At 31.9% G+C, this 20,237-nt stretch overlaps 1 protein-coding gene across 1 annotated transcript; it reads right to left on the reverse strand.

The window, feature by feature from the left end:
- Positions 1-10,068: 10,068 nt before the first annotated feature.
- On the reverse strand, positions 10,069-19,622 carry LOC148606033 (uncharacterized). Its single transcript, XM_088546527.1, has 7 exons — positions 19,482-19,622; positions 18,669-18,756; positions 18,169-18,288; positions 14,140-14,189; positions 13,304-13,455; positions 12,117-12,174; positions 10,069-10,135 (listed from the first exon to the last, which is right to left on the reverse strand). The coding sequence occupies exons 1-6, from the start codon at positions 19,564-19,566 to the stop codon at positions 12,133-12,135; spliced, it is 537 nt and encodes a 178-aa protein (XP_088402653.1). The 5' UTR covers positions 19,567-19,622; the 3' UTR covers positions 10,069-10,135; positions 12,117-12,132.
- Between the last annotated feature and the right edge of the window lie 615 nt (positions 19,623-20,237).

Raw genomic sequence — 20,237 nt, forward strand, 5'->3', positions numbered from 1 at the left:
TGGAGCAGTGTAGCGAATAGAGTCGCCACATTCTAAGACGTTTGTATAATATTGATTTGTTGTGATATGCATCATTAATTTTATCCTCTATCCTACATAATAACATCTAAAATGAACTGTCCTGTATTACCAAACATAAGTTACAGCCCTAGATTAATCCTACGAGGAGGGATGACCTGGCCAGCGAAAGCTGTATTTTTATAGAGCCTAGCTGGCCGAGTGGTCTAGGGCGCTGAACTTTGTGCAGGCGGTGTTGCCATAGATGTCACAACGGTACGAGTACCAAAAAAATCGTTGGGATTTTTTTAGATATATATATGTATGTATGTATGTATGTGTGTGTGTGTGTGTGTCATTTTTTTTAACTCATAGACAATTAATGTATCTCACGATAATCAAACATTTGTCAGCAGAACACATCAATTAAACAAAGTAGTTACATAAGTTTGGCTCCAATTTGTTTTAAACATATTTTTTTAAAACATAATGCAAAGTAGGATGTTCTAAAAAATGTACAGGATATATCAATTTTATAGTCGTTTTTATAAATTATTATGAGTTTGATAGATTATCCATGTGTAATTTGTAATAAAAGTAGTACAAAAAACAATAATAGAAACATTTATGGAGAACACCTCGATTTACACGTTTAAAGTAGCACTAAACATAGCATGAATATAGTCTACTCCTATAACATAACACCAAACATAACATGAATAGAGTCTACCCCTATAACATAACACCAAATATAACATGAATAGAGTCTAATCCTATAACATAACACCAAACATAATATGAATAAAGTCTACCCCTATAACATAACACCAAGCATAACATGAATACAATCTGCCATTATAACATAACACTTAACAAAACATGAATAGAGTCTACCCCTATAAAAAACACCTAACAAAACATGAATAGAGTCTACCCCTATAACATAACACCACATATAAAATGAATAGAGTCTATCCCTAAAAATGTACACCAAATATAACATGAATAGAGTTTATCCCTATAACAGAACACCAAACATAAAATGAATAGTCTTTGCCCCAGTAAATTTACACCAAACATAACATGAATAGAGTCTACCCCTATAACATCACACCAAATATAACATGAATAGAGTTTGCCCCAGTAAATTTACATCAAACATAACATGAATAGAGTCTATCCCTATAACATAACACCAAATATAACATAAATGGAGTTTACCCCATTAACAGAACTCCATATAAAAAATTAATAGAGTCTACCCTTAAAAATTTACAGCAAACATAACATGAATAGAGTCTACCTATATAAATTTACATCAAGCATAACATTAATAGAGTATACCCCTATAATATAACACCAAGTATAACATGAATAGAGTTTACCCCAGTAAATGTACAGCAAACATAACATGAATACAATTTACCCCTATAACATAACACCAAATATAACATGAATAGAGTTTACCCTTATAACATAATACCAAATATAACATGAATAGAATCTTGGGGATCACCCAAAAGGAAAACATTTTTTTTTCAAAACCAAGCCTATAAAAAATCTTTGCAGACAGTGATAAACATTTTGCAAAAACGTAAAGGTGATTGCACAATCAAAACAATAAAAGTTCAACTATTTCCTTTTCATTGTTACAAAAACAACATACATCACTTTTTTAAATGTGAATTTTGTACAAAAATACATTTGTTGTGTAGTGATCTTAGGTTTAGGTTGACGCAAGTCCTGGTCAGTCTGGAGAATCCCCCAGATGATGACACTGGTTTCTCCCTTATTAGGTACCAGCCTTCTAGCTTCAGACACTGACCAGACAAGACATGATATTTGACAGTTCCTGCAATAATACAGATACTGGAGCCCTAGAAACACCCTAAGTGACTGCCAAGTAAATAGTACCAGTTACTGCAGTAGGAACAAATCTGTCTAAAAATTATATTGGAAATTATTCAAATAAACATTTCTACAACACTTCTTATTGAGTACAAATAGTTTGTTCCATTCTGGGATTTCAACTTTTCATTTGGGAAATAACTTTGCTGTTTAATAAGTTGTGTATAAACAAAATTTTACTTTCTTGCAATGAACAACTTTATCTAAAAATTCATTACACGGGGTGAAGTTTTCTAAATCGATATTTTCAACTTCTTTTATTCATTTTGTAACACTAGAAGGTATAGAGCTAATCAAAGAAAAATAGTTAACAAAGTTATGGCTATTTGTCTTTTCTTTGATGTCTTGGAAAGAAAGAAAATTGTTTCTTGATGCATTAATAATGTTACAAATGTATTTCATATTGGCATTCTCATGTAGTAAGGTATATCTTATACTGATACATAGTTCAAAATATCAATTGATAAACATTGTTTAATATCATCAGGTTTAGGAATTGGATTGGAAAAACAAATCACAAGGGTTTTTGATATAATCTTTAACTTCAAGAAGTTTCTCTTTATTAAGAGAAAAAAAACTCGTAAACCACCAATATGTTTAAATGATAAATTCAATAAATGCTGCCAATCCCCATTTTCATGAAGGAAAACCCTTCTCACCCATCCCACTTTTAAATAATTCATAAAAGATGGCAGATGAACCATGCGCAATCCTCCATATGATATGTCTGCTATAAGAGTTTTGCGCTTATTTTTTTCTGTTTTTCCATCCCAAATAAACCAATAAAACATTTTATTATTATTATTATTATTATTATTATTATTATTATTATTTTTATTATTACAACATTTATAGAGCGCATTATATAATAGTAATTACTCTAAGCGCTTTACAAAACAACAACACATGCATACAAAATATATAGCAAATCACATATAAAAATGAAAATCAAAGTAAAGGAAAAAAACAAACAAATCTAATCTATCACTTGTATTAAAAAATGATGATGAAATAAAATACCAATCTGATATTTGAAAAAATTTGAAAAGTTAATGACGTAAAAACTGACCTGTAGTTTAAAAACAAAGTAAACAGTTAAAATAAACCAAAAATTAAGAGCAATGATAAAATGGTCGAAAATATAATAAAAATATTACAGGATTGCAAGCAAAAATAAAAATAGAAATAATTTTTGGATTGATCAAAAATAAAATTATTTCGATATCACAGAAAAGAGAAAAAAAATAGAAAAAAATATACATACATATCTACAAATCTAAAAATAGAAATAAATAAAGTCAGTTCAATTTAAAAAAAAACATATCCATCACATACGGTTGATCTATACCAAAAACACAGCTGTCCAAAACTAAGAAAAAGCCAATCTGAAAAGGTATGTTTTCAGGTCTTTCTTGAAAATGTCGAAAGAGGTACAATTTCTTATGGTTGGAGGTAGATTGTTCTACAGTATTGCTGCTGATTTGTCTATCACCGTACGTTTTTCTTCTTATATCGTTCGGTACCTGAAGAAGATTGCTGCATTGTGATCTTAAAGTTCTCACAGGCCTATAGATTGAAATCAGTTCTTGTAAGTATACCGGGGCGTTACCTTGGAGAGCTTTAAACACATATAAAAGTATTTTATAGTGACAGCGGTATTGAATCGGAAGCCAATGTAAAAACATCAATACAGGAGTAATGTGTTCGTATTTCCTTTTCTTTGAAATGAGTCTTGCCGCTGAATTTTGAACTCGCTGTAATTTTGTGATGACACCAGTATTAACTCCATGTAGTAAGGCATTGCCGTAGTCCCGCCTTGATGTTACTAAAGAACAAATCAAAGTTTTACAGGCATCTTCGGAAATGTGAGGTCTTATACGTCCTATGTTGCGAATTTGATAATAGAAAGCTTTACTGACGGCACTAGCTTGTAGTTCCATGCTTAATGAGCGATCGAAAAATATGCCTAAGTTTTTCACACTTGGTACATCGCTAATAATATTTCCATCGAACGAGAGCTCAAGATTTGATAACTTATTAAGCCTGTTTTTCGGTGAGAAGACGATCAGTTCAGTCTTGTCTTGGTTGAGTTTAAGGAGGTTAGAAATCATCCAAGCACTAATGTCGGAAAGGCAGTTTTCTAACCTAGTTGATATATCGGACCAGCCATCGAGAGGCTTAATCACCAAGTACACTTGTGTGTCATCAGCGTAACAATGATGCAACATATCATGGCGTCTGCAGATTTCACTGACCGGTTTTGAGAACATGCAGTAAAGTTTGGGTCCTAAAACGGAACCCTGGGGTACACCATATCGAAGACACTTATCGTCGGAAAGAGTAGATCCAATCGAAACACATTGAGTCCTGTTCGTCAACTAGGATTGTAACCACGATAAAGCTGTTCCAGATATTCCAAAAGAAAATTCGAGACGATTCATGAGAATATTATGGTCAATGACATCAAATGCCGCTGATAAATCTAGCATCAAAAGTGCGGTACAACAGTTTTTGTCAAGAGCAGACGTGATGTCATGATGGACGCGTAGAAGGGCGGTCTCAGTAGAGTGGAATTCTCGATATGCTGATTGAACATCATCATATAAGGAATTCGATTTTAAGTGACACTCAATTCTCGATGCGACAACTTTTTCGACTACTTTCGAAACGAAAGGTAAGTTTGAATCTGGACGATAGTTCTTCATTATCTCCTTATCTAAATTGTTCTTCTTGAGTAGTGGACGCACTATTGCTCTCTTGAATACTGGTGGTACTGTTGCTTCGAATAAGGATTTGTTCACAATGCCTGTAATTGTAGGCAGCAATGTTTCTAATCAATCTTTGATAATATTTGTTGATATTGGATCGAACTCACAGGATTTAGACGGAGCTGATGAGATGATCTTTCGTACTTCCTCACATGATGCAGGTGAAAATGTTGTCAATGGCTCACCGGTGAACTTTATATTAGCTCTTAAGATATCCAGTGTAGTGTCCGCAGTGATTGACTTAGCACTGAGTTTGTTACGAATTATTTGTATTTTCCCAAGGAATAATTCTCCGAATTTGTTCCCAAGATCCTTTTCACTCTGATGTGAAGGGAGGGCTGTTTGATGGATATTTTCCATTAGATTATTAGTAAGTCTGTAAAGTTTTTTTCTGATCGTTGCCAATTTCAAATATCTTATTAGAGTAAGTCTTTCTTGCTTTGTATGAGAAGTCTGTTTGTTTGCCTAGATTTATCTTTGAATATTTCACGATCTACTGTTAGCCCAGTCTTCCTCATTCTACGCTCGGTTTTCCGTTGATCTGATTATTGTTATACCATTCCGTATTTGGTCGAATTATGATATCTTTCGACACTAACGGTGCACGTTTATCAACGATCGCTTTCATGTCGGTGTCGTATGCTTTCATAAGTTGCTCAACAGGTTTATCGATATCCTGAACACATGAAATTTGTACGTCGATAGTAAGAGCGTCCATTGATATTTCGCCGTATTTGCGAAAGGAAACTTTTTTCTTCTGATTCGATGGTTTTGATATACGAAGTTTAGAGTGGAGGGCGTAATGGTCGCCAGAAAAGTTAACGTGTTTATCACAGAGATATGGATCACATATTGAAGGTGTATCAGAAAGGATTGACGAAATCTCTCTTGTGATCACTACATCGAGAGCGTGTCCCTTGATATGAGTCGCACCTTGAATGTGTTGCACTAATCCGCGGTCTTCCAAAGATACGAGAAATCGACGGGCAGTGACGTCATTCGGATTGTCAAGATGAAAATTCAAATCACCAGTTAAGACAATTTCCCCCTGGAATTACAACAAGTTGATCTAGGAAATCATGCCACTCATCGAAGAAATTAGCAATTTTAAAATTATCTAAATCATTTATAAAATTCTGATTAATATCAGGTAGAGTGGTTGTGATTAATAAATTAATTAATTTAGGCAAGGCCAAACTTGTAACCACAGTAATCCCTCCTTGAAGAGTAAGCTTCCTGTGTTGCAAGCGTTTTAATAATCTAGAAATTTCCAGCACTTTTTTCTTAAAATTTGAATTGACCATAGAGGTCAGATCAAGTGAAAAGTCAATACCTAAATATCTAAAATTTGAAATTGACCTATCAAGCTGCTCATCTGGGCATAAAATATCATTTGAGTATTTCTTACTTCCAATGCACAGTACCTTGGTTTTATTACTATTCATTTTCAAACCAGAGGTTCCATGAAAGTCTCTAAAATATGACAGTGTTTCTCTCAGATATGATTCTTTCCCATCTATCAATAAAAACATACTGTCTGCATATTAACTTACAATAGGCTCACCCCTTGTAAACGTAACCCCTTTAATATGAGGGTTATTTTTAAGCTTAATAGCAAGTAATTCTACTCTCAATACAAAACGATTGGAAGACAGTGGATCACCTTGGCGACAGCCTCTACCTACATTGGAAAAAAGAAGATAAGTGTCCATTCTTTACCACACAGCTCTTAGATCCAGTATACAATGTATCAAACCATCGACAAATAGATGCTCCAAAATTAAAACTCTGTAAAGCAGATTTAAGAAACTCCCAATCAATAGAATCAAAAGCCTTCTCTAAGTCAATAAGTAATAAAAAAACCTTACTCATTATTTTTCTCCAGATAATGCATCAAGTCATAGAGAAGGCTGATATTTTCACCAATAAAATTAGGCATAAAACTTTTCTGAAAGTCAGTAATAATAGAAGAAAGAACCCTTTTGAGCCAAAATGCAATAGCAGATGATGCAATCTTAATGTCTGTATTCATTAAATTTATTGGCCTCTAGTTTTTAATGTATCGCTATCTTTTTCTTCTTTCGGAATACAGGTGATAATGCTTTGGCATTGATAATCAGAAAAAAAAAAACATCCAGAAGAGTACCCATAAGATAAAGATCTAAATAAGAAGGCTCCTAAATCTTTCCACAAAAATTTATAAAAATCTACAGTAAAACCATCAGAGCCAGGGCTCTTTCCAATTAGCATCTGTTTCAAAGCATCATCACATTCCTTCTATTAGAGGGAGACGTAGAAAATAATAGCAGTGATAAGACCTATACTGCTACCACTCTCTCCAAAGAAGAGATTGTGGAAAACCATAAATCTGTGCTATCCTCTTTTTTTCTCTCTACCAAGGACGATGATTGTGATTTACCGTCTATGTACTGGATTCCTAAACTCCACAAGAATCCATATAAACAATGTTTCATAGCAGGATCTGCAAATATACCACCAAACCTCTTTCAAAACTTTTAACTTCTATACTCGCAACTGTCAAAGAGGGTCTGCAGTCCTACCACAACACTTGATACTCCCGTAGTGGTATTAATTCAATGTGGATCCTGAAAAATTCGAAAGGTCTTTTGGAGACAATCAGTTCAAAACTATTATCTGAATATAATAGCATTAAAACCTATGATTGTTCAACACTGTATACTTCTATTGCCCATACTCAGTTAAAATCCCGACTTAAAAACCATTATACATCGTTGTTTTTTTTTCAAAAAAAGATAGTACACCTAGATACAAATATATAGTTCTTGGTAGAGATTCCTCATACTTTGTAAGGGAATCAACATTATATTATTTTTGTTGAAATGGTTTTGTTATTTTTGCTCAATGTGATTAATTCTTCAATATTAAAATCATGCGAGTGTCTCCGACACAAAATCATTTCTGTACAAATGTTCAAAAATGATTTACACTTAGAAATCGTATGAGCGCGAACATTTGCAATCTATAATGACCAGAAACTAATATTGTACAAATGTACTTCCGGTTGATATTTAAAAAAAAGAATGTTAGTGCATAATGAACTGCGACACTTGTAATGATTAAAATTACTCAAAAACGAGCTTTGTTAAAAATTATTTAAATTGCTGTCATAGGATTACGTTTCCTGCGGAAAAAGGCAAAACGAGTTGTTTTATTGACCAATCAAAATTATTTCCTCGCCCCATTTCCATAATCCCCTATTTATTTACCCTATTTTCAATGCCACAATCCCCATTTTCCCATTTCCCATTGCCCCATCCCCCATTCCCCATGCCCCATTACCCAATAAAATGGGAAATTTATCCCATACAGGTACGGTAGTTCAGTTTTGGCATTGAGTCATGTTAATACGTATTTTAATCAACTATAACTTTTTTTTAGTTTGTACTAACACTGTAGGATGCTTGTACCATTATTGAAATGACAATAGGTGATAGAGGATTAAATTTTCTGGACATCTAAAACACTAACAAGGATTAAAAAAATTGTAAACGAAGCAGGGAGTTTATATTCGTGTTTTTATGACTACAATGATTGATGCTATCACATTTCAATTAAGGTATCTACTCTAAGTTTTAAGCTAAACTGGTGCAATGTATTTCAATGGGAACAAATTGTGCTCCTCTCTTTTCTGACCCATTTTTTTCACATATATTAGACTGACTTCATAGCTGATCTGATCCGAATTAAAGAATATCCTTCAATCTCAGTGTCCGCTATAAATATGATATATCATCTTTGAACAATCCTAATTTTGGGGATTTGATACATCGCATCTACCTCAAAGAACTGGAGATGAAGGATACAGTCGACACTATAAAGTTTATGACAAACGTGATGACTTTTCACTCAGAATTGTCATACTGTGAAAGCCCTTTAATTTGCGGATATCAATTTTCATGGATTAGGGAAGAACCACAAGTTAGTGGATTCTTGAATTCATGGCTTTGAGGTTATCAGTATACACTTCAATGAAATTTCCATTTCTGTGGGAACCAAATTTCATGGTTTAGCCTTCCTACGAAAACCACGAAAATTGATACCCTACGAACAATAGTACTTTCACAGTATTTCTTTACATCTGTGGCAACATTTCATCAGCACCTGCGTATGGAGTGTCCCGAGGTAGTACTTAAAATCTAAACAAACGATTCCAATCCCGTTTCACCTTTAAACTATATTTGCTTTTAATCCATTCGCTTATATTTCTAAAGACTAAATAATTTAATAACGCTGTGAATAATGTTTTATAATCAAGCATTGTAACTGATAAAGACCTGTAGATGTGTAGGATAGGGTAAGAATGAAATGAATGAAACGAATGTAAGATCAATATATATTAACTTCATGCCAGATACCAATTAACTTTACATTTGGACCAGTTTGGCGCGGTGTCCATTTGTCAAATTCTTATAATGCTGACTTTATAGCTTATCTAATTCAAAAGAAAGGAACATCGCTGAGTCATTTCTTTTGATCTCAGTTCCCGCTACATTGATGACATGTAATCGTTTAAACACCCTGGTTTCATGGATGTAATACATCGAATTTTATCTTCCCTAAAGAACATGAGATAAACGATAATCAAGACACTGTAAAATCAACATAGCCTGACCTACACTTAGAGATTGATAGTGAAGGAAAACTAACGACTTTCATTCAGTACTGTCAACTTTTCCTTTCATCTGTGGTAACGTCCCTTCAACACCTGCATATGAGGTTTTCATAATAAAACTCAATAGGCCAGAGCTTGATGGTACTATGAGACTGTTTACAGTTTCCTCTTTCGTCTACCCTTGACTTGATTTTTTTAAGCAGCTCGGTTTGCGTTTGTAGAAAGGCAGAGGACGTTTAACCTTCCGAGACACCTTGTCCATACTTCCAGTTTTAGTGGAGTTCCTCATTTATTTATGTTGCTTCGTGTACGTATTAGTTTGGTTAATTTTTGTTATTGTAGTCTTTGTCATTGAATAACATTCTTTGAATTTCCCATAGAAGCTAAGTTTCCTTGAAAACTCTTATTTAGCAGGTTATACTTCGAAATGTATAACACAGGAAAATTTGATAATGCACTGCTCTCTATATAATGAGTAATTTTAACGTCGTATTTGTCTTCATGGCAACAAGTTTAGCATGTTTTAGTTGTTACTTGTTTAAAGGAGCAAACGACGTACTTATATATTTCACTCTCTTTGTCAACCTTTTCTCCTACAATTATACAAAATGATATACCAATTATTATTTATAGAAATTTTGACAGTATTTCCTTCACCTTCACTTAAACAAAGTATAAATTTTGTTTCACTCAATCGAAAGTAGATTGTTCTGAATACTAACAGTGGTAAAAAACAAGAAATTTCTTTAAAGACACTTTATTTCGACTTCCAACTGTTTCTTGAATACCGAATAACTCTCCAGCAGATCTAGAATTGAACACAAAATCGTTAAACAGACAGTTAATTTTTCAAAACCAAAAAGATTATTTCAATCCCTAAACACAAAAAAATAAGTTTTTTTTAACAATAGATTAAATGTTTTCAGAATTACAAAAGAAGAAAAAAACAGCAACTTCATACCACAAGATACCCCCGATGTAAATATTTTAATCTTTTAGTTTTTTGTAGATGTTTGGAGTTTCATATTTATAGCACGCCAAAGTGAACAAAAAGCAATGTTTTATAATATTAAAAAAAAATGCAATTTTTTAATCACAAATTTCATATCTAATATTACAAAACCCCTTTTTAATATTAAAAGAAAAACATTTTTAGCTATCATAAATTCAATGGTATATCTAGTTATAAGAATGAAATTTGATATTAGAAATTTATTTTTTAATATTAGAAAAGGGATTTATTGTATTTAATTACGATTTTTGTAATAACAGAAAAATCGTTTTGTAATATCAATTTTTTTTCATGATTTTGCAATATTGCAAAGCAATTATTTAATAGTATATGTTCATTTGCTATTATTACAAATCAATGTGTGATATTTTAATATCTATAACTAAATCAGGAATTTGTTACATTAGAAAATGAACTTTCACTATTAGAAAATGAATTGTCAATATTAGAAAATGAATTTTCAATATTAGAAAATGAATTGTCAATATTAGAAAATGAATTTTCAATATTAGAAAATGAACTTTCAATATTAGAAAATGAATTTTCAATATTATCTAATGAATTTGTAATGTAAAAAAAAATATTTTTGTATATTAGAAAATGATATTATAATATCAACAAAGTATTGTTTTTAATATTATAAAATAAGTATTTCTTAATATTAAAAAAAATGATTTTTTTAAATCCAAATTAAATTTCTAGAATTGCAGATTTGATTTCTTATATCAAAAATCCCCTTTTTAATATTACAAAAATCAATTGAAGTCATAGTATAAAAAATGATTTTTTAACATTAAAAATTGATGTTTTGTTAATGTTAAAAATGGATTTGTTGATTTCAATTCTTAATATTCAAAAATCATTTTGTGATATCAAAAAGTGTGACTGATTTTGCATTATTGAAAAGGAATTTTCTAATACTACAAATTTATTTTATAGCATTACACATTTATTTTCTAACATCACAAATTAAATTTATGAAATTACTAAATCTGTGAAATTTTATAATATTACTACATCAGGAATTTATAATATCAGAAAATGATAATAATATAAAATGAATTTTTAATAATACAAAATGAACTAAAAAACATTTTCTAATATAAAAAAATGATTATTATAATATTAACAAATAATATATATAAACTCGGCAGGTGTTTCTAGAAAAGCAGAGGACGCTTACCCTACCGGTGCACCTAGGCAATGCTCCCAGTGGAGTACGAGTTGCTCATTTGCTTTTGATACTTTGTATGTATGATTTTCATTACTATATGCTCTTTGTTGTGTATGTCTGTTTTCTATGTCTGGTCTTTGTCCCTTGATTACATTCTTTTGATTACGCTATAACCTTGGTCCCCTTTATTACTCTTTCTAATATTTCGAGGTTTAAAATGATAAATTGCGGCAGAATATTAAGTATATAAAGACTTAAACTTTGATTACATTCTACAACAAAAATCTAAAGTAAAATTTTCAGCTCGAATTATTACAAACTTACCAGCCAAATATTATTTTACGATAAATAGCAGATAAAAAAAATATACATTGGAAGCTTGAACATTGTTTCAAGGACGTAACGAATATATTTGAACAGCTGCCTTTGTATGATACATGATAAAAAAACCTCAAATCCGGGTTTTAAACAGATCCGTATCTCAATAAACATGTTACACCATTTATTAAAACAAGTGATATTTTGATAAATATAAAAAAAAGTCACACGAAACAATATATTAGACCGTGATGAAATGTTACTGTAAACATAAACCATACTCACGACATCATTATTTAATTTAAAGTTTTCCGTTGAGCAATCTTCTCAAGCGTCGACATATCTGAATAATTACAAATGTTTATTTGAAATTATACCCTTGTTGAATGTATAGCTAATCGTGGTTATGGTATGGCGTTATATGAATATCGACGCCTGAGATTGTATAATAGTTAAAGTCTGGCATATTAAAAAAAATATCATGTCTAAGTGTATCATATGAATATCGGTATGAAAGTTTTATGCAGAATTAATGAACATTGTGAGATAACCAAAATCTCAATTGACTATAAGTTTCTAATGTACAAAGAACTTCTCAAAAACGAACTCAAGTTTCAATAACGTCAATGTTTTATAAAAAAATAAACAGATTTTATGTAGATGTATTCTGTTTCTTACATACTGATGGTAGAAGGTGGATTTTTATTATATCAAAACATTTATTTTCTGTCCCTTTACTTTTCACTAACTCGACACGTTATTCCCGCAAAACCCACGACTAACTTAATGTATTTTTACTCGTATTACCCTACCGGTGCACCTGGTCCACACCGCAAGTTTGTAATGGAGTCCGATCTGTTCATTTAATCATATGGCTTCTTACTTATTATTTTGGGTATGTTATGTTATTTTGGTGTGTTTGTCTGCTTTTCATGTCTGGTCTTTGTCCCTTGATTACATTCTTCTGATTTCCACTAAAATCTTGGTTCTCTAGATTACTCTTTCAATTGCTCGAATTTGTACCGTTTTGACTGCTGATGATTTTACCGGTGACAATTTAATGTTGACCGTTTATATTGTAATATTACTGAATTACTTAACGTAATGTAAGCGGAATGTAGGGTGCGCTATACCATCTTGTTTACCCCTCCCATTTTATCGGAAAACTCCGTACCATGCCAGGATCACTGCAATGATTTCAAACTGTCTGTGCTACTTTGATATTGCCATTTGTTATACTGACATGTATTCCTCTGTCGTTAAATCCTTTTGGCTATTGCTCAGAGTTTATAAGCGCGGTAATAGTTTTATTACTCCTCATTAAATCAATTGTTTGAATGCATAAAACGTTTGAGCAAGAGCAATGCTAAATGTCTCTAGCAGCGAATAAACCGTTCAGACTGTCGAAATAAATGACGCTAACAAGTAACATTTGCTCAATAGATGCTTAAAAAACACTTTAAGCTACTAACTTCTATCCTGATTCTTCGCCTTAATATTGCGTTAAATTTCCTTCTACGACTAGTCACCTCTGAGGTAGAAGCACCAGGTCTGTCCGTTCTAAAGACACATCTCAAAGATATTATCCGTACCCTACAGATATCTATCCGTTTCATCCTCTTATCTAAATAAATAAAAAAGAAAACACACACACAATTTGAGTCACCGACCTATGAATTACATTTATTATTAATAGCATTTTTTTTTCTAACAATGTTTGAAATATTCATTATAATAAAGAGCATAATGATATATTTTGATAATAACACCCAAAAGAAACAAAACCAAAAACACACACACACACAAAGAAAAAAAAGAAACAAACAAACACAACACAAGAAAACAACATAACATTAAAAAAGGCAAAGCAAGACAGAAACAAGTACGCAAACCATAAACATAAACTAACTATATTTTAGACTTCAAAATGAATTCTTCATTTTTAGTTTCATTCCCCGTAGTAGAATTTTAAAGATGTAGATTATTATAAAACTAGTTATGAACAGTTCTTTTAAGCGCTTACTTCAAACTGTTATTCTGAAAACTATCGAAATAGTTATCATGAAGGAATAAAACATTCAATTGATAATGATAAATCATATGAGGAAAAGGGGAAATAGCCAATCAAAAAGTAAAAATATTGTTTGCGAATTGTAAAACTATTGTTTCCAAAAATTGTAAAAAAAATATAAAATGAAATAAAACAAAAACAACCAGAACCCTACAAATACATTACATCTCCATCCACAACACCTTGTCATATGGCCTAAGGACAATATACAAAAAATTGTATCTCAAACATACTCACTGTAGCGCAGAAATATGTTCACAATTGCAGTACACCTAAAAGTTCCTGTTCTAAATGAAAGTAATTGCAAGATTGAAACACATTGCATATCAATGTACTCCTAACTAATATTTTACACTGAAAAAACTAAAACATATCATTCCGTATGTTTCCAAAACACCTGAAAAAAGACTTATAATTTGGACAATGCCAAAAACAACATTGTATTTTGTCTGCAAAAGGTATTACATCCAATGTTTATTATAAGAGGTAGACGTAAAAAAAATGATAGCAGTGATTAGACCTATACATTCCAAAGAAGAGTTAGTGAATAAAAATAAATATGTGCTAATTTCACATTATCCATACAAAGAAGGTTACATAGCTGGATCAAAATTTACCAACACATTTTTTTCAAAACCGTTACATGTGTTAGAAAAGTATTATCGTTAACCAATCCTAGTTTCGGGGATTTGATTCATCACATCTATCCCTAGGAACCTGAGATATAGAATACTACAGACACTGTGAAGTCAACTTCTTACCTTGACCTACACTTAGAAATTAATGGTTAAATAAAACTATTGATCAAACTTTACGAAAAACGTGAAGACCTTTCATTCAAATTTGTCAACTGTCTTTTGATCTATGGCATCCATTCAGCACCTTCGTATGGAGTTTTCATATCTCAACTCATACGTTATGCCAGAGCCTGCCGTTACAAGGCAAACTTTTTGTATTGCACTAGACTTCTTACAAGTAGGCTTTTCGAAAAAGAGTTATGTTGCTACAAGATTGAAGTCATCATTACTGAAGTTTAATGGTTGCCACCATGAACGCGTGGAGTGTTACAGTGTATCCGTCTGCAACATGAAGACTGATTTGTTCAACGTGTCGTAGTTTTTCTTTCCTCTCTTCTCTACCCGGAGTTGATTTTTTTATGAGCAACTCGATAGGTGTTTCTTGAAATGCAGAGGACGCCCACCTCACCGATTCACCTGGTCTATGCTCCCAGTTTTTAGTCCTGGATAACAATTTTAATTTTTTTTTAATTTTCGCTAGAATCCTGGTTCGTTTGATTACTCTTTCCACCTTCAGATACATGTAAACTTCCCAATCCCTCACACATGAAACACGCACATGATCCCAACAAAACATGCACACGAAGCATACGAATTACGAAAGTCTTACAAAACACGTTGCACAAAGCCAGATATACGAACTATTGAATTGTTGATATGGAAAATATCCATTTAATTATACATAGTACATAGCTAAGACTTTTTCACTGATGTGGGAAACAGAAAATATTAAAATGTCATCAATAAGGGGTAAAATATACAAAATTGTTAAATAATAAGGTATTTTTGATCTATGAGAAAAATGCCAATATTTATTGTTTATTGAGTATTACGAACACATTTACCTTGTTCCAGGAGAAAAAAAAATACCACAATTTAGAAAGTATTGGCAAAACGTACTTTTTCTTAAATGATTTAGCTATTTTAACTAATGTGATACTATCTTAATTGTCTAAAAAAAAAGAAGAAGAAAACAAGGCGTTGTTGATACAACGTATATCTGTCATATAAGTGCCTATCATTACTATACATGGTACATTCCGAAAGCGTTTTCACTAAAATAGGATTATTCAAAAATTGACATGTCATATAACTGGGGTGAAATATACTCAATTTTTATTCCCCAACGACAAAAAAAGCTATTACAGTTTGAAAAACTTTCCCCGACCATTTAATCGTCCATCATTTTACACATAAAGTTCCTACATGTATTGCTTCCTGAATTTTGTCATGGAAAACGAAATTACAACGATTTTTCGTAAAATTGATCTACGATAGGAGCTATTTTATTATTCCATCAGAATACAAAACCGTTGTACGCAGAAATTTTCACGATACACAAAGAAAGAAGCACGAAGTGAGCACACGAAGGGCACATGCACACGAATCCTACGCTAGTGGGGTCCGGGTTGCTTAATTGTTTTTGTAAATTTGTATGAATTACTTTAGTAACTTATTTTTCTTTATTTTGCATGTCTGGCTTTCGTTTTGGTCTTTGACCAAGGATTGCTTTCTTGTGAATTCCGCTACAACCTTGGTACCCTGGATTACTGTTGCACATTGCTTGATTCAACGAAATACCCAAATGAAGCTCCAAAAATGGGAATGTTACCCATTATAGGGATGTTACGGCACAAAAACATATTTGTACTTTTCTGGTCCAAAGAAAACATATGTTGTATTGTTTTTTTCTGCGCATTTGTACAGAATCTATAATTATATCTAAACGAATCTTCATCTTTATACAAAATGTTGAAAACTAATGTAAAGAAGTATTTCTGAACATCTTGATTAGTAAAGACTCATAAATGTCATTTTTGTGGGTAAGAACACCTTTGTTTCCATTGTTATTCAAGTTGAGTATTCACAACTGTTATTATCCATAGCTGTCTTATTCTTTAATAAACGATAGGCGTTTTTTTTCTAGTTATTGTCCTCCTTTTGCATTTTGACTGATTATTAAATGTTGTTCAAACTTACTTTACGGTATTGTAAGTGTTGGGCTGGCATTAAAAACAAGTATATCAACCTGGTATTTGATATATCGATTGTATTTGATACACTGCTCCTAGAAACTTTGCTTACAATAAGTGGCATGATAATGTTTTCGATATATATCGGTATATTTTTGTGTTCTCAAATATTAATTTTTGTATTTCAGGTTTTTTTTTTGCTTTTCACTAAAGCACTTAGTTAACCCATCCTATCTTGCCGACAAATCACAAAAAAATCCTAGGATCTATAGACGAATTCTCAACTCATTGATTAAAAAACATTGTCAGTCCATATATACATATCATGACAGGTGATGTAATTTCACATATATTTCACATCAATTTATGATTCAAAGCTTTTGTTGTTTTTTACTATATGGGCCAAATATACGTCGATACCAATTGCTATATGCCATATAGCTAACTATCAATATCCCATTCGGTTAGACTATTCATATTCATAGGTGTTTGATTCAATGCAGCCGTATAAAAGTTACTCCTTTTAACGTAAACCCTATACCAAGCTTAATGCCAATTAATCGTTTTAACAAACAACGAGGAAGACCTCCCGCCCCAGTAGAGGCTATAGCTTGCCCCAAACATCATCAAACACATGTACGACCAAAACGTTGCCGCATTTAACTCAATTCACATAAAGATAAACTAAAGGAGAAAACGAAACAAGATATACAGAGGCCAGATATTCCTGACTCGAAACATGCGCAAACATGTGCGGAGGTTGAACTTCTTTGGCGTAATCACAACCATTCCCTTTTTAGATCTGGCCACTGTGGAAAAGTATTACACAATTAAACACGTAAAATCTAGTATAATATGTATGGGACCCTCGTGTCAACGGAATATACATTATCCAAATGTACAAACTAAAGACTACTAATTGTTAACTGGCATGCGTATATTTTTTCCATAATTAGCCAGTTATATTTTAGTGCTAATGGCCATAGGAAAACTGATATGGTCCGAAGCAATGCTGACGACTGTAGCAATCTTTCAAGTTACTGATGAAGGACAATTGCCTGTTCTACCATAATGAAAAGCATATCTTGTTATACACTTTTCGCCCAGTTAATTACACATCATTGTTTCTGTCTTATGTTCACATACAATAGTTTACTGTACAATTCATTTTTCTTCGAAATGTCGGTTAAAAAGAACAAACCAAGATGCAAAATACATGCATATGTCAATTGAAAATCATTCACTGAAACCCTATACTTGCATCCGTGTTTTGTAAAATTATGATACGATTACCTAGTTATAGAATGTCAAAATGTGGTAGAATGAAAACATTGATAAACCATAATAGACCGGGTGACCCTTTGATGAATTGATAAGATTAATATATAAATCAGTCAAACGTATTCATTATGTAATCAACTGGTCAATAATACATTCTTATAGTTTCCCAATGCTCAGGCAAGTACAATATATAATACATCAATATTTATACCTACATGGACAAAACACTCCATTTCCCAAGTATTAACAATCTTAGTCCCCCGATATTGATGAAAATAAAATTTGCTGAGTTCGTAACCGTAATCGTTGGGACGTTTGTAGTGATGATACTGGTGCTGAAAAGCAAAATAACAAAAAGAGAGAAATAAAAAGAGAAATAAATAAATATTTTAAGGTAGCTTCATGTAATATCATTATTTAGATTTTATGACTATTTATGAATTGATTTAACATACATATACACATATATTTTCGTTAAGCTAAAAAGTTTTGTTTGAGTTTTGCAATGTTTATAGGGGCGTTCTATTGTTTTCTGTCTCGAGAGGATTTTATCACGATACCAATAGTTTAAACTTGCTTTTATGGCTACACGTTGAATACAAGTTTGATCTGCTTAACATATCTAGTTGATGAAAACATTTATAATTTTCACCAAGCACACTAATATTTGATTGATAAAATATATTACGGTACGAACATCATAAATATTACTTACATGGTGTACTGAACTGGTAGAATAGAAAATGAACCAATTTGTGCCGGGCTTACTGGAGTGGATAAAGCTGATTTTACTTTAGACTCAACTGAAAAAAGAAATAAGTTAAGCACTAGTTGAAAATATAGCAAAAATAACACAACACAGTTTAGGTATTTCAGTATATCAATAAACCAAACGATACAATTAAAAGACGGAGAACCACATAAATTGAATGAACGAAGAAAAAACATCATTGAAAAGTCAAAATATAAAAAAAAGAACAACCATATCATAAACAAAAAATACACTTAATAGGGCGAACTGTAAGAATCGATCAGAATAAAAAAAATATGAAGCAATTTAAGCTTAACTTTACTTAAAATAAATTTTGCAATTACCCATGGATTTTGACGGAGTCAGAAATATTCTAAATGATTTTTTGTCAAGTATCAGCCCCTATAAGAGACTACAAGTGATTCAGAATTCGACTCATAACCAAAAGGAACAAAGTCCGGGGGATGACAGCTTGACCAGTAAAGCTTGTAATGTGCTTCCTTTTCGTTGTTCCAACTAAAATTATTATCGTCCATTGAAATACACGTGAACAAAGCCTAAAAGATATGTTGTCTATGAAATTCCCGCGTTTTTTCATCTTGTAACAATATTATTCAAAATCGTTTGTATCAAGTATGCAGCATATCGACTAACATGTAATATTTATATGATTCTAATTGTTATATGTTGCTTGTAGTAATATAAGTAGTATAATAGTTTTAACACAGGATTTCATCATTATATTTAAAAGAGCAACAAGTGTTGAACACATCTTACCTCCACCATCTCCATTTCCAGATAACGTGTAAGGGATGGAAATGTATAAACATAAACTTAACAGCCAAACGTTAATAGGTAACATGTCTGTTGTGATGTTGGGCTTGCAGTAGATAAGGTTTTTATATGCAGAAGAAAACATGCACAATTAATTAATTTTCTTAAGCACAAAACAAATATAATATGTATTAACCGTTTTTTTCCCTAATAAGTGTTTATTTTGGGATAATTCGGCATTTTGATTCCAATCTAATTGCCTCCTGTTGCACTTTTTGATTTTATATATTTGCTTGATGAATAAATAGCAAAAGTGTTTTATTTTTGGTTTTTTACTCTTTTTTTTCTGTGCCATCTGCTACAAATATCGTCATTTAACATTTAAAAACAGACTGAACAAAAATGATGAAAGATCTGGAAATATTTTCATTAAACAAACAAATAATGAGTATTTGGAATATTTCATAATTTTTGTCAATCACAAAATACATTCTCTGACACTGGAATCTCACATGATGTTTTTTTTTCTGCACAATGAAAACCGATTTGTTCAATTTGTTATAGTTTTCCTTTCCTCTTTCGTCTACCCTGTACTTGAGCAACTCGGCGGTTGTTTCTAGAAAAGAAGAGGACGCTTACCCTACCGGTACACCTTGTCCATGATCCCAGTACCTATATGGGGAATGGAATATATGAATTAGGCAAAGGTGAATAGGGCGATGGACTAATTTTGATTGGTCAATTAAAAAAATGTGCTGC

The sequence above is a fragment of the Perna viridis genome, chromosome 9, assembly GCF_037379345.1.
Source record: "Perna viridis isolate PV_CMFRI_1.1 ecotype Kerala chromosome 9, ASM3737934v1, whole genome shotgun sequence".
NCBI classification, from domain to species: Eukaryota; Metazoa; Mollusca; class Bivalvia; order Mytilida; family Mytilidae; genus Perna; species Perna viridis.